Raw genomic sequence first — 14,978 nt, forward strand, 5'->3', positions numbered from 1 at the left:
TGGAAATTTTCAAAAAATAAAATCCTTAAAAAATTCTATTTAAATTTAAAAAAAAAAAAGTAAGCAAAGGCTACAGTCGAGCGGGGCCGACCGTTGAATACCATACAATACTATAATAAACGATACAGTTTATATAGGCGAGATACTCGAAAGAATTCCAAAGATATTGTGACAAATAATAAAAGAAAACCATCAGGTTCCGTTCTCTAATTTTCGAATAATAGCAACTTAAACTAATTTGCTCATTTCCAATTTATTGGCAGATTATGCACGTAAATGGTCTTCCTAGATCTGGAACCAATATTTCCCAAAGACCTATAATCTCTCAGAAGTGGCAAAAGATTAACATTTATTATTGGTTTTTGACTGAAACGCATCTATATGAGATACAGACATTTGACTATATTCTTGAACGAAATCAGCGTTAACGAAATAGTCAGAAGTGCGTCTTTCCTGTATTTGTGAATTCTCCAAAAAGTCACTGGAATGGACATTTTCGTATTTTGTCTACAAGAGTTGGCAAACTATTTCACACATTGAATATTTTTGGATGGCCATCCAAAACTGCTTGGCTTTTGCAATGTCCGGTAACCCCCATTCAAATGTGCGTGAGGATCGATAATTATGACATGATGACAATTTTGCAGTTTTTTGGTCCATTTCAACCCCTAAATATATGGCGATCATCTCCAAAAAGAGTAGGCTTATATTCTGACCCTCATCTTATCCCCATGCAAAATTTCGTAAGGATCGGGCCATAAATGCGATCTGTATATGATATCCTGATATCCTAACTACTTAGTTTTGTTAGCTGTAGAAATATTACCAAATGTTTAATTCAAAATGAAAATATGTCAAAAATATGAGAAAATTTTACAAAATAAATATTTTCTTCTTTAGAGAGATATTTTTATGCGATTTTTTTAGACGTTTTTTCTTTCCTGCCAAGAGGCCATTCTGAATTAATGAGAACTGTCGAAATCAGTTCAGCCGTTCTCGACATATAAGAGATTTTTCAAGCATATCTTCTTTGATAGACATATATATCGCACATATTTTGCTATATATCCGATTTTTTGGATGTTAACATCAGTGTAAAGATCAGAAGTAACCTTGTCATGGTTGCGTGATTTCACCGGGATTCAAAATATTCGCGGTTTAATGAAAATTTTTAAATTTTTTCAACACAAAAAATATGGTCTATTTTACCCGCTAAATATTATCCGATGACCACCCAAATTGGTAGGCTTCTTCCCCGCCCTAAACTCTAGCTACATGCGAAATTCCGTCGATTGGTCTATAATTGCGACCTGTATAGCTACTGCAAAATCCGACATTTTTTCAGTATTTGGTCCATTTCAACCCCTAAACATCTGGCGATCATCTCCAAAAGAAATAGGGTTCTATTCTGACCCTATCCCCACCTTCGTGCAAAATTTCGTTAGGATCGGGCCATAATTGCGACCTGTAGCGTGATTACAAATTAACATTGACAGACGGACATATGGACGGACGGACATATATAGCTAGATCGACTCAGCTCGGCGAGCTAGGAAGATCCATATATACTTTCCTATATGGGAAACCAATATTTCGAGGTGTTACATAAATTCTGGCCCAATCAAACTTATAATACCCCCAATACATAGTGTTGTAGGGTATAAATACCGAATAAAGTCGTTTTATTGGGGACTATAAGACGTGGACCTACATAGGCATTGTTTGTCATAAGTCATTCCCATATTCCAATTCGATAACTTGACATATACGGTGAATAATTTACCTAAAGTCATCAAAATACCGTACCGTTATATCGGAGCTGTGCGAAGACCTGGACCAGCATAGACAATTTTCTGTCATAGGCTGTAGCATCCATTACGAAGTTCAAATACGACACCTCAATCTCGTCAAAATACCGAACATAGGGAGGTACTGACAATTCCGGTGAATAATGCCGCTAATATCAACAAAATACCGAATATCGGAAAGTACCGTTATATGAGGGCTAGGTGAAGACGTGAACCTGCACAGACAATTTTCTCTCATAGGCTGTAGTATCCATTAAAAACTTCAACTACCAAATTTGAAACATTAAAATACTGAAAATCGGGAGGTAACGTTATATGGGGGCTGTACGAAGACGTAGGTCCACGTCTTGGCCCATTTACGAAATTAACCTGCCTAGTGGAAAAATAAACATGTGTACACAATTTTAGCCTTCTATCTTAATTCGTTGGAAAGATAGGGTGATTACAACAGAAGGACAGACAGATGGACATCGCTAAATCGACTTAGAATTTTACGCTGATCAAGAATATATATATACTTTGTTGGGTCTGATATGAGTATTTCGAGGAGTTACTAATTTAATATGCCCTCCATAGTATAGTGGAGGGTATAAAAACCGCAGCGATAAAAATTACAAAAATATTACCCTTTTTTATGCCATTTTCTTATGTTTTATCCTTTTCTGACAAGAAGCAATTCCAAATTTGTGATAATGGTCAGAATCCGTCCAGCCGTTCTTGAGTTATAAGCGGTCTAACTAAAATCCCCTTCATTATGTAGGAGATGGTACATATTTTGCTTTATATGCGATATCTTGGATATGAGCATCAATGTAACGGTCAGAAGTGACATTTTCGTGCATTTGTGATTTCGACAGTATTAAAAATATTCGCGGTTTAGTGGAAATTTCCTTATTTTTACATAAAAGTTATGGTCTTTTTTACCCGCTAAATATTGTCCGATGACCAAACAAAATGGTGGGCTTCTGACCAACCCTGAACTCTAGCCCAATGCTAAATTATGTTATCATCTCCAAAAACAATAGGGTTCTATTTTGACCATAATTGCGACATGTAGCGTGATTACAAATTAACATGGACGGACGGACATACATCGCTAGATCGACTCAGCTTGGCGAGATATGAAGATCCATATATACTTTCCTATGTGGGAAACCAATATTTCGAGGTGCTACATAATTGTTGGCCCAATCAAACTCATAATACCCCCAACACATAGTGTTGTAGGGTATAAAAATATTGTCATGATTCAAACAACATAGGGCATGTGTGTGGGAAGCTCACTGCCTCGTGATCAAACATTTGAATAAAAACTTAATAAAACATTGACGCAGTCATTGCCCCACGTTTGAGATCTGGAATCCAATACTTTTCTCAGGAATTTGACAAAAGAATCGCTCAATCGATTTCTTTAGAATGCGAACGATTTCGTTCACAAATTTGAAAAAATCTCTTTTTAAAAATTCTTTTTCTTTTTTTGTGATTTATTGTTTTGAATTCGTTTAGTGGCGTTTTGACATTCTAAAATTTGCTACTTAGTTTTACCAACCAACCGGTCATTTGATATGATATGGCCTATATTTAATGTTTATTAAATATTGATTTTCATCTTTTATTGTTGGGTTTTGTGTTGAAATTCACACTCCATTTGTGGAGCTGGGCGAGAGGGAGGGAGAAACTAGAAGAAAGCATCTTGGATGCTGTATCAATATGAAGAAGAATACCAATACTTGAAAAAAACGACTACGTAAAAACGCTTCACCCCTACAGAAAACAAGTTCAGAAAAGTGACGATATCTTTTTTTATTCTATAAAAATTGAAATTTTCTGTTTACGGTTCAGGAATTTTTAATTGGTCATTGTTTTTGTATTTTCTTGTAGTTTTTAGTTAATAACATTTTAGTATAAAAGCTTGTTTGGCTGGCCAAAATCGTATCATTCGTGCATTTGACTTGATTCGATTAATTTAAATATTATTTTGTTATCTCGGGTTTTTTATTCGTATCCTCTTTATTATTGCAAAAATGAAACTCCTCTTAGCTGTGGTCGGTTTGGTGTTGATCGGTATCGCAACTGCCAAGGATGTCGAAGTGATTTCGAATGAGGCCATTGTGGAACATGATGGCAAATATCATTACCAGTAAGCATTCAAAAGTGTTTTCAAATAAACCAAAAATATGACCATAAATGGAAGATAAAAACTGAATATAAATTAAATTAAAACCGTGAACCATAAAACATAAACACAACAGCAAAAAAATCGATAAATTACTCCCACCAAACATTAAAGTGTGAAAAATATGAAAAGTAAAATAAGCACATTCTCTACCATAAACAGAAATTAAAAACAATGATGTGATGATGCTGATTCCAAAAAGAGCAGTGAATTCAATTAACCGAAAATGCGAAATAGGAACCAACGGTGATATAAATAAAAATTATGGCAAATAAATGAAATAAATTAGCTCTTCTTATTAAAATAACAATATAACCAGGAAGTGTTATTTATTTTGGTGATTAAAAAAACCAAAACAAAATGGAAACAAAATGCTGAGACTTTTATGATCCCACTATAACAAATAACAGTATTAAAATAATAAATTATTTCCCTGAAAATTGCAATTATTATTATTATTATCATTTTTTTTATACCCTACACCACATAGTGGTAAGGGTATTATGTCTTTGTGCATTTGTTTGTAACATGGAGAAGGAAACGAGATAGACCCATAGTTACTTTTGAGAACCTTCATAGAATCACTTTCTGAGTCGATTTATGCATGTCCGTCCGTCTGTCCGTCCGTCCGTCCGTCCGTCCGTCCGTCCGTCCGTCCGTCTGTCCATGTATTCTTGTGAACAAAATGCAGGTCGCAATTATTATCCGATTGAGATGAAATTTTCCAAACAATATTTTTTTGGCCCAAGGACGAACCCTATTGAAATTGGTGAGAATCGGATCAAATTTAGATATAGCTCCCATATATATCTTCATCCGATTTCGGGTTAAATGTGCACCAAATATCCACTATCAGTCCAAATTACCTGAATTTTGGCACACCCAACCGAGTTCGGCCTAGAAGCAAGTATATCAAATTTGGAGAAAATCGGTTCAGATATAGCTATAGCTCCCATATATCTTTCATCCGATTTGATCTTTAAGTTCCTCACATTCCTACTATGCACTCCACAACCGTGATATTTGGTACCAGGTATTAGATGGAGCACAGAAATAGCTGTTTTAAATTTTATTGAAATCGGTTCAGATTTGGATATAGCTCCCATATATATCTTCATCCGATTTCGGGTTAATTGACCACCAAATGACCAATATCAGCCCAAATGGCCCGAATTTTGGCACATGTGACCGAGATTAGCCTTAAAGCAAATACAACAAATTTGGAGAAAATCGGTTCAGAAACAGCTATAGCTCCCATATATATCTTCATCCGATTTCGGGTTAAATGTGCACCAAATGTCCACTATCAGTCCAAATTACCTGAATTTTGGCACACCCAACCGAGTTCGGCCTAGAAGCAAGTATATCAAATTTGGAGAAAATCGGTTCAGATATAGCTATAGCTCCCATATATATCTTTCATCCGATTTGATCTTGAAGTCCCTCACATTCCTACTATGCACTCCACAACCGTGATATTTGGTACCAGGTATTAGATGGAGCACAGAAATAGCTGTTTTAAATTTTATCGAAATCGGTTCAGATTTGGATATAGCTCCCATATATATATTCATCCGATTTCGGGTTAATTGACCACCAAATGGCCAATATCAGCCCAAATGGCCCGAATTTTGGCATATGTGACCGAGATTAGCCTTAAAGCAAATACAACAAATTTGGAGAAAATCGGTTCAGAGACAGCTATAGCTCCCATATACATGTTTTATCCGATTTGGTGTTTAAGCCTCTCACATTCGTAATATGCACTCCACAAGAATGATATTTGGTACCAGATATAAGATACAGCCCAGAAATAGCTGTTTGTAATTTTATCGAAATCGGTTCAGATTTGGATATAGCTCCCATATATATCTTCATCCGATTTCGGGTTAATTGTGCACCAAATGGCCGATATAAGTCCAAATGGACTGAATTTTAGTACATCGGACCAAATTCAGCCTAGAAGCAAGTATATCAAATTTAGTGAAAATCGGTTCAGATTTAGATATAGCAACCATATATATGTTTCATCTGATTTAGTGTTTTAGACCTTTACATTCGTAATATTCACTCCACAACCGTGATATTTGGTACCAGGTATTAGATGAAGCACATGAATAGCTGTTTTAAATTTTATCGAAATCGGTTCAGATCACCAAATCACCTGAATTTTCGTACATAAGACCGAATTCAGTCTAGAAGCTAATACGTCAAATTTGGAGAAACCAGGTTCACAGATAGTTATAGTTCGTAAAATGCACGATAGAATTAGATAGATTTTGATTTTGTACCAAATATCTCATAGAGCTCTGAAATGCCCTGTATAAACCCTTTTACGAGAGCTCTACTTAATATGCATAGTGGTGTAGGGTATCATAAAGTCGGCCCCGCCCGACTTTTGAGCTTTCCTTACTGGTTTTTTTTTTTTTTGAGAAATGTGCAAAAAGTGGCAGAACAAAATGTATCGCACCTCAAGTGTTTCAAGGTCGAATACTATCTAAATAAAAGTTGTTAATAAATAAATAAAATAATAACCATAACGCCAATATTATGTTGCTCAGTTCCCATTTTATTTCTCCCAAGGAGGAATTATAGACCAATCGACGGGGCTAAAGTTTAGGGCCGGTGAGAAGCCAATCTTTTTGTTTGGCCATCGGAAAATATTTAGCGGGTAAAATAGGCCATAACTTTTATGTAAAAAATAAAACAGTTTTCACTAAACCGCGAATATTTTTAATTCTACCTAAACTAAAATGTCACTTCTGTTATATTGATGCTGATATTCAAAATATCGCATATATAGCAAAATATCTACAATCTCATATATAATTTTTAGTTTTTTTAGATTTTAGTTAGACCGCTTATAACTTACGAACGGATTCTTCTTGCCAGAAAAGGATAAAACATAAGAAAATCGCATGAAAATATGTCAATAAAAAAGGGAATATTTTGTTTACATTTTTGTCTAATTTTTTATCGCATGCGATTTTTCATACTTGACTTACAATATTGAATTTTCCATTTGTTAATATTATTTCTCCTTATAATACTATGTTTTTGGATTGTTATATTCAAGTCGAAATTATCATCCGATTCTCAAGAAATTTAGCATGTGGATAGAACTAGGGTCAGAATTAAAGTCTATTGAGTTTCAAGATATATTTTTAGGGGATCAAATGGACCAAAAATTAAAACTTCCCTGATCTTAAAGAGGCTCTACAGGCGACACTTAAAAACCAATCGACACGGAATTTTGCATTAAGTTAGGGATTAGGACAGCGTAGAAGTGTAGCATTTTGGATGATCTGTGAATTATAGTTAGCGGGAAAAATTGGACTACAACTTTTGTGTGAACTTTTGTGTGAATAATCGACTAAAATGCGTTTGGGCCTGAGGAGGTTTTCCAATATATATTGGGGTGTTGCAGGGTATCACATGGTCGGCTTTGCACGACTATAGCCTTTGCTTACTTGTTTTTTTTTTTTTTTTTTTTTGGTTTAACAACATTTATACGATATTTAGGAATATTAAATTTTGAAAGTCTATCTTTAACCATCATTAGCAATTTGGGATTTCGAAAGGCAGAGGTAAAGGTACGATAATTTCTGAAAGGAAATAAAAAACACACAAAATTCAGATACATGTATTATTATGCCCTCAGCTCAGAAGGGACATATCATTTGATATGGTCAAAACCTGCTTCATCGAAAAAGCGGTTTTAGACCCTAGGTCTTTTTAGACCAAATCCGTTTCAGAACATTTGGACTCAATCTAGGGGTGTCCGCCTCTGGAGGGCTGATTCGCACTATATCTCTCGAAGGACATATCCGATCTGGTCCAAACTTGGTACATCGTAAATTATTATCAAGCTTTGATCGAGTTCGCAGATGGGCATCGCTGCACTCCATTTGGTACCTCTCCCACAAAAGGTCAACAATTTCACAGACAATAATTTACCTTATAGAAAAAGAAAGAATCACCTAATTGTGAGCGAAAAATATCAGTGTTAGTCAAGTGTGACAATGGATAATATCTGCCGATTCCATCAAGTGCCTCTCAATAAATCCATTTTACGCATGCTGTATGACATGTGGCATAGTCTTCTTGGAATCACATGTTATGCAATTCAAGCTCTTTCTTTTTAGACCAAAAAGGAATAGTTATATAACAATTCGCAGCATCTTTGAAGAAGTACGGTCCAATGATGCCGCCAGCCCATAAGCCGCGCCAATCTGTGACGTTTCTTAGGAATGCTTCTGGCTTATCTCAACTCAAAAATATGCAATTCTGCTTATTTACGTTGGGCCAAAAATGAGCTTCGTCGCAAAATGAGAAAAGCGCGCGATAAACTTTCTTAACAGAGTACGCATTTTGATAATAAAATATAGAGATATATCGTTATATGGGGGCTATACCAAGACATGGACCTACATACGCAATTTTCAGTCACAGGCTGTAGCATGGTACAATGAAGAGAAGGTAGGCTAACTTTGAAAAAATTGCAAGTATAGAGGTCTACCTGTTTGGCTTGTAATGTCAGAATTAGTATCAAAACAATAAAAAATCAAACAACTTGTTGCTTTTATTTTGAACAAATAATTGAAAACCTCGAAAACTGAATGAAAGGTCAACATTACTTTTCAAAATCATGTTCTATATATCTCTAAAGGTTTATTTCGCTACAAAAACTGTAGATATTGTCGATGCATACGTCGAAATAAACATTTTGAAAACACCCGAATTTGAATATTTTCTGAACAATTTTTTTTGTTATTGAAAAGAAAACATATATATAAACAAATATAGTTGACATATTAAGCCAAGAAAATGAAAAAATTAAAATCATAAGGTATCATAGCCCTACCTTGTACCATGGGCTGTAGTAACCATTAAGAATTTAAAATTTCAAATTTGAAAATTTTCCAGTGAAAAGTGTAACACAAATCATCAAAATACCAAATATCTAGGATACAGTCATAAGGGGAATATTTAATATACCCTCCATACTATGGTGGGGGGCATAAAAACTCATTTAAAGTGGGAAAACTATCTCAAATTTTACAAAACAAAGGGTGATAAAAGTTCAAAAGAGAGAATCCCTTATACCGATATTTGATGTGAGAGCTTCAGGGCCGCATTTAGAATTTGCCCTATCAATTAACAATCCAACATTGCTTAGCATAGAAAATTGAACAATTATGGTTCTTCTTACACTTCCAGTATCTATGATATTTAATGTAGAAGCACTATGTGCAACATTTCATATTTTACAATTCAAGCTACATCCCATTCCACTTTCATACCTAGACATATACACTCACAGTGATCATCATACCGAATTTCATAATCTTAGCCCTATCACTCCATTAGCTACGTCATTGTCTAAATTCTATGCACACACATTTATCGTTATATCGAAATTCACAATTCGAGTTATCTTTCTACCAATTATATCAAAGTTAGCTCCATTTAGTAATTTTCGTACACCAAAAAGTACGCTTTTTTAAAACACCCCATTGTCTAAATTCTTCTAATTGAACACGTATACCAACAATTCATAATTCCACTTCTCTTCACACACTCTCTATGCCAAATTTAGTACTTTCAGTACACCGCCGCATTGTCAACACCCTACGTTCTTACAGTGAGCCGAATAAAAAACCCATAATTCCAGTTATCTCGCTCTCTCTGCCTCTCTTTGAACTGGGCCCATATACCGAAATTTATAATTCCTCTTCTCTTCCTATACTCTATACCAAACTTATACTTTCATAGTATGCATTTCCAAATGCATCTGCTTATCCAAACGCCATACACTCGTACTGATCCTAGTAACAGTATTCACCATTTCAGCTCTTTTCCTACACTATATACCTAATTTGGTAACATATAGTACTTTTAGTAATCTATATGTTACAAATTTCCAAATCTACCTGTTCTTCTAAATGCTACACACCTACAATGTTACCTCTTTCTTCTTCGGAACTCTAGTTCTTTCCTATATAATCCTATATAACATACCAAATTTAGTACCACGCATTTCCACATCATCATCCAAATGTATTATACTAACTGACATCCTTATACCAGTATTCATAATTACAGCTCATTTTCTAGACTCTATGTGAAGTTTAGTACCATTTGGTACGATTGGTAAACTTAAGTATGCATTTCTAAAACCATGTCCACATATGTCGAGCAACTTCCCAAACTTAATTCCCATATAAAATTTCAAGATTCCATCAAAAAAGATCACGGTAGTACATAAGTAGTTTTTAGTACATTTCGTTCACATAAAGTTTAATTTTCTGGGAACAACCATGGGTACATCTATGCTCATGGTAAATTTCACAATTCTGGCTCTATCCGTTTACCCAATATAAATGGTACAATTTTAGTAACGTTACGTACATTGCTAATACAGATTTCCAAAATGTACATCTTTATATTTACACTTTTTTGTTTATCATAAACAAAACTGACCTTGACCATACCATAATTTGTAACTTTTAGTAAAATTATGTTTGAAATTTGCAAAAATGCAGCCCCCACAAACCAACATTAACCCACATGCAAAATCGATCAGTCAGCCACCTTTCACTCTACTCTTTATACATATGATAGCAAGTGCTCGGTACTTTCTCAGTAAGTTCATCATTCCGTTTGTAACTCATGGAAATAATAACTGTAGACAAAATATATATATTCTTGATCAGCGTAAAATTCTAAGACGATTTAGCCCTGTCCGTCCGTCCGTCCGTCTGTTGTAATCAAATTTTTCAATGAAGTTGGTAGAAAATCCACAAAAGGAGCTTCTTCTGTGTATTTTACCCCTGAGAGAGTATTCTCTATATAGGTCCACTATATATTATAGCCCCCATATAACGGTAGCTCCATTCATTCGGTTTTTTTTGATGATTTTAGCGACATTATTCACCGGAATTGTTTCAAATTTTGTATTTCAAGTTCGTAATGGATTCTACAGCCTGTGACAGAAAATTGTCTATGCAGGTCCAGGTCTTCGTATAGCTCCGATATAATGGCACCTCCTTACATACCGTATTTTGATGATTTTAGCGACATTATTCACCGGAATTGTTTCAAATTTGGTATTTGAAGTTCGTAATAGATACTACAGCCTAAAACAGAAAATTGTCTGTGCTGGTCCACGTCTTCGTATAGCCCTCATATAACGGTATCTCCCGATATTCGGTATTTTGATGATTTTAGCTACATTATTCACCGATTTTTTTTTTAAGTTTCGCATTTGAATATTGTAATGGCTTATGACGAACAAAGCCTATATAGGTTCACGTCGTTGAGACCCCAATATAACGGCTATATTCTGTATTTTTAAGATTTCAACAGAATTTTTACGTATTTCATTTTTTTAATATTTCCAAATTCGTTCCAAACGTTGAAGAGCTTTTTAACTTGTTTAATTTGGTACTGAAATTGTCCAATAGTAGATATTACATATACCCCTACATTTATATCATCAAAATGTGGACTTATGGTGTTTTATATGTGATCAGTATGGCTCATATACGAATTTGACTCCACGGAAATAAATAACACTGAAATTTAATTCAATTTCCTGAACTACTGACCATATACTTGTTTCCAGGGTATCATACTAAATACACATTTTCGTATCGCCTATTATAAAGTTACCTATATCGGAAACTTCCCAGTGACTAAAACTAGTATTGACTTCGTCTCTGAACAATGTGAATCGGAATAATATTTGAATTCAAGATTTCAACTGGGAATTGTCAAACATTTACGATACATCTATTTTTGTCTCAAATACCCATATATGGAGGGCTCACTGCTATACCGAACCAAGTCATGAAAAATAAAAAATGCCGAAACTAGTGCCAATGTCCCCGCATATGGCAACTCTGTTTACTCTGTAAAGCACAATGTTAAAAAGTGTTTCGTTCCAAAGATAACGTTAAAAAACCTAAGTCCACGACTGTCATTTTCGTTTTTATTCAAAGCAAAAATGAACCAAGTCAGTGTGTTTCACTTTGAATCAGCGTATATATAGATATCAGCAATGATTCAATGTCGATTTAGTGATGTCCATCCGTCTGTCTGTCCATCTGTGGAAATCACTCTAGCTTCCGAGGCGTTTGTAGTAGGTTGATAAAATTTACTCAGATGTGTGTTTGGTCTACAAGGCTTTTGGTATTGGAAATGATCGGTATTTTGATGATTTTAATGACATTATTCACCAATTTTTTTCATATTTCGTATTCGGTATTATGATGTTTTTGCGATATTATTTACCGGATTTTTTCAAGTTTCCTATTTGAATATTGTAATGGACTATGACAAAACTTGGCTGTGCAGGTCCACATTTTCGTATATACCCCCATATTACGATAACTCTCTATATTCGGTATTTTTATGATTTTCAAAAGTATTTTTTAATATCCAAATCCTTTCCAAATGGTAGAGGGTATTCAAAGCTCGGCCCGACCGAACTTACTGCTTTTTTATTTGATATTATTTTTCCTAATACACATTAAATATTAGTATGGGCACAATTACAAGAAAATCGTACATTATTCCATATTCATCTCATGTTTCTGGTTGAGAGAAATATTTAGATATAGCAAGTTGTAAAGAATCATCGACTTGTTTCGCAAGTTATGACAGATAAAGGCATTGAAAATTGTGACCCCTTGTGGGTGATGTACCGGAAGGGGTTCGCAGATATATTCCATCTTCACAACAAATATTGTGTTAGCGAAAATGTTTGTATGTGTGAAATCTAAAGGGAGTTGGATGATTATTTCGTTTTCTTTCAGTTTTGTTTTTCAAAATCTTGAACCCTGTGTGGGAAGGTACCAGAAGAAATGGTCCGATCTCTACCATCTTTATAACAGATCTTGTGTTGAAGGAAATTTTTAAATGTACCCAATCTGAATGAAATCGAATAATATCGCGTCTTATGAGCTTCATGGATATTCAAAATGTTGACCCTTTGTGGGGATGATACCAGAGGTAGTGGAGCGATATATTCCATATTCACAGCAGAGCGTGGGTTAATAAAAATATTCTGATCTGTGTAATTTGAACACAATCGGAAATTTTCATCACATTTTATAAGAGTTATAATTATTCAAAATTTTTACCCTTTGTGGGGGAGGTACTTGTTGGAATGGACCACTGAAGCACTGACCGAATAAGGATAACTTTCGAATATGTGATGAACTTAACATGAAAATAAAATTCGATGAAGACGAAAATACAAATTTAATTTGGCAAAAGGAACTTCACTTAAAAGCAGCACAGCTAGCTCGAGACTCACTGAATACAGAAGTGCCATCTGATGAGCACTATTTCTGTACTTTCGACATTCAAATAGCATTGCCTTTTCCAAAGCTATCAACATCAGTTGCTTATTACAAGCGGAACATCAACTATATTTAGTAATAAAATGAACAATTTGACTTGGTTCGCTTTAGCTGTAAAACCTTCAAATTTTATTCAGAGTAATAACGAACCAAAGCAGGTTTTTTGTTTTTGAATATTTTTTTAGTAATATATTTAAATTATTTTTCTTTTAACTTTATATCATTAGTTAATTTTGAATATAGACTTTTACATTTTCTTTTGGTAGACTAAAATATTGCTTCCAGAAATTAATTGCAGTACATTTACTTTACCTCTAAATATCTTGGAATTATGTTTTTATGACTTAGTTCGGTATAGCTGTGAGCCCTTCATATATGAGACTCGGGTTGCTCTAGCACTGGAACCATAACATTTTTAAAATGTTAGATAACAAAAAAATTGAAATACAAATTTGGTAATGACCATAACCACAAACTGGATATTCGGTTCCAGTTTTTAACAATGAAAACAAAAAATCCAAATATATATAAATCGATTTCTTAATTGACCCAAACAACTATCATTAGCAAGTCTACTAATTTCGTTAAATACCTACTCTCTATATATATTTCAACATTATAATTTTCTAATATATTTCTATTCATTTCTACTTAATTGCAGCTACGAGTTGGGAGATGGTTCGAAGGCAACACAAGATGGCATTTTGAAACACGTTGATGACAGCCACGAGGGTGAAGCAATCCAGGGAAGATTTGCATTCGTTTCCGATGATGGTGAGGAATATTCCATTTCCTATACCGCCGATGAGAATGGCTATCGCCCCGTTGGCGCTCACTTACCCACACCACCACCAATTCCAGAATCAGTATTGAAAACCTTAAAATATTTGGAAGAACATCCCTATAATCCAGAAAATGATCAAAAGAAACATCGTTAAAAACCGGATCCCAATATGTATTTTTTTAGTCAATAACAAAAACAAAAAGAGGAAATGTGATCTAAAGCGTTATACGAAATAAATAAAAATAGTATTGCTGTTAGGGTGAAAATCATACGCACAACCATACATACACACCAATGCATAGCATATAAATCCCACACATATATTTACATACATAACTAAGCACATCTATAGAATTATTCGACTGATAATAAACAAAGAATGAAAAACATTATTAAAATATTTCAAATTTATTCGGAATTATTTGTCATAACGTGGTTGCGATGGTTGGCCGGTTGCTTAGCCGGTTAGTGGGTTGGTTGGTTGGCTAGTTGGCTGTTCGCTTAAAAACAAAAGAAATCGCCCATGTTACGCTTTATGCAAGAATGAGCCGAAGAAGAACTATGCTCAAGAATGAAAAGTTTATTCACCTGCCGGCAGCTCTTGTCTCTTCTCGCCAATAGACCATATCGTAAAATCTTCATTAATAGTTTCTTATTTTTTGTTTAAAAATTTGTATTTGTGTGTCCATTGTTTCTGTTGGCATTTGAATGAATTTGTTATTCGCGTCATAATTTGATATCATTCGCTGTATTAAGTTATTATTTTATTTCACTTTTTTCTTCACCGTTATTTGTTCTATAGAAATTGAGAAAATAATTAAAAGAAGAAATAAAATGCAATT

General features: G+C 34.4%; 1 protein-coding gene across 1 annotated transcript; it reads left to right on the top strand.

The window, feature by feature from the left end:
• The first annotated feature begins 3,746 nt into the window (after window positions 1–3,746).
• Window positions 3,747–14,534, top strand: LOC101894551 (endocuticle structural glycoprotein SgAbd-3). The gene is made up of 2 exons (XM_059125865.1): window positions 3,747–3,948; window positions 14,014–14,534. Exons 1-2 carry the CDS (start codon window positions 3,833–3,835, stop codon window positions 14,288–14,290), a joined length of 393 nt encoding a protein of 130 aa, XP_058981848.1. The 5' UTR covers window positions 3,747–3,832; the 3' UTR covers window positions 14,291–14,534.
• Window positions 14,535–14,978: the final 444 nt, after the last annotated feature.

Source organism: Musca domestica, unplaced genomic scaffold (genome assembly GCF_030504385.1).
Source record: "Musca domestica strain aabys unplaced genomic scaffold, Musca_domestica.polishedcontigs.V.1.1 10, whole genome shotgun sequence".
Lineage (NCBI taxonomy): Eukaryota > Metazoa > Arthropoda > Insecta > Diptera > Muscidae > Musca > Musca domestica.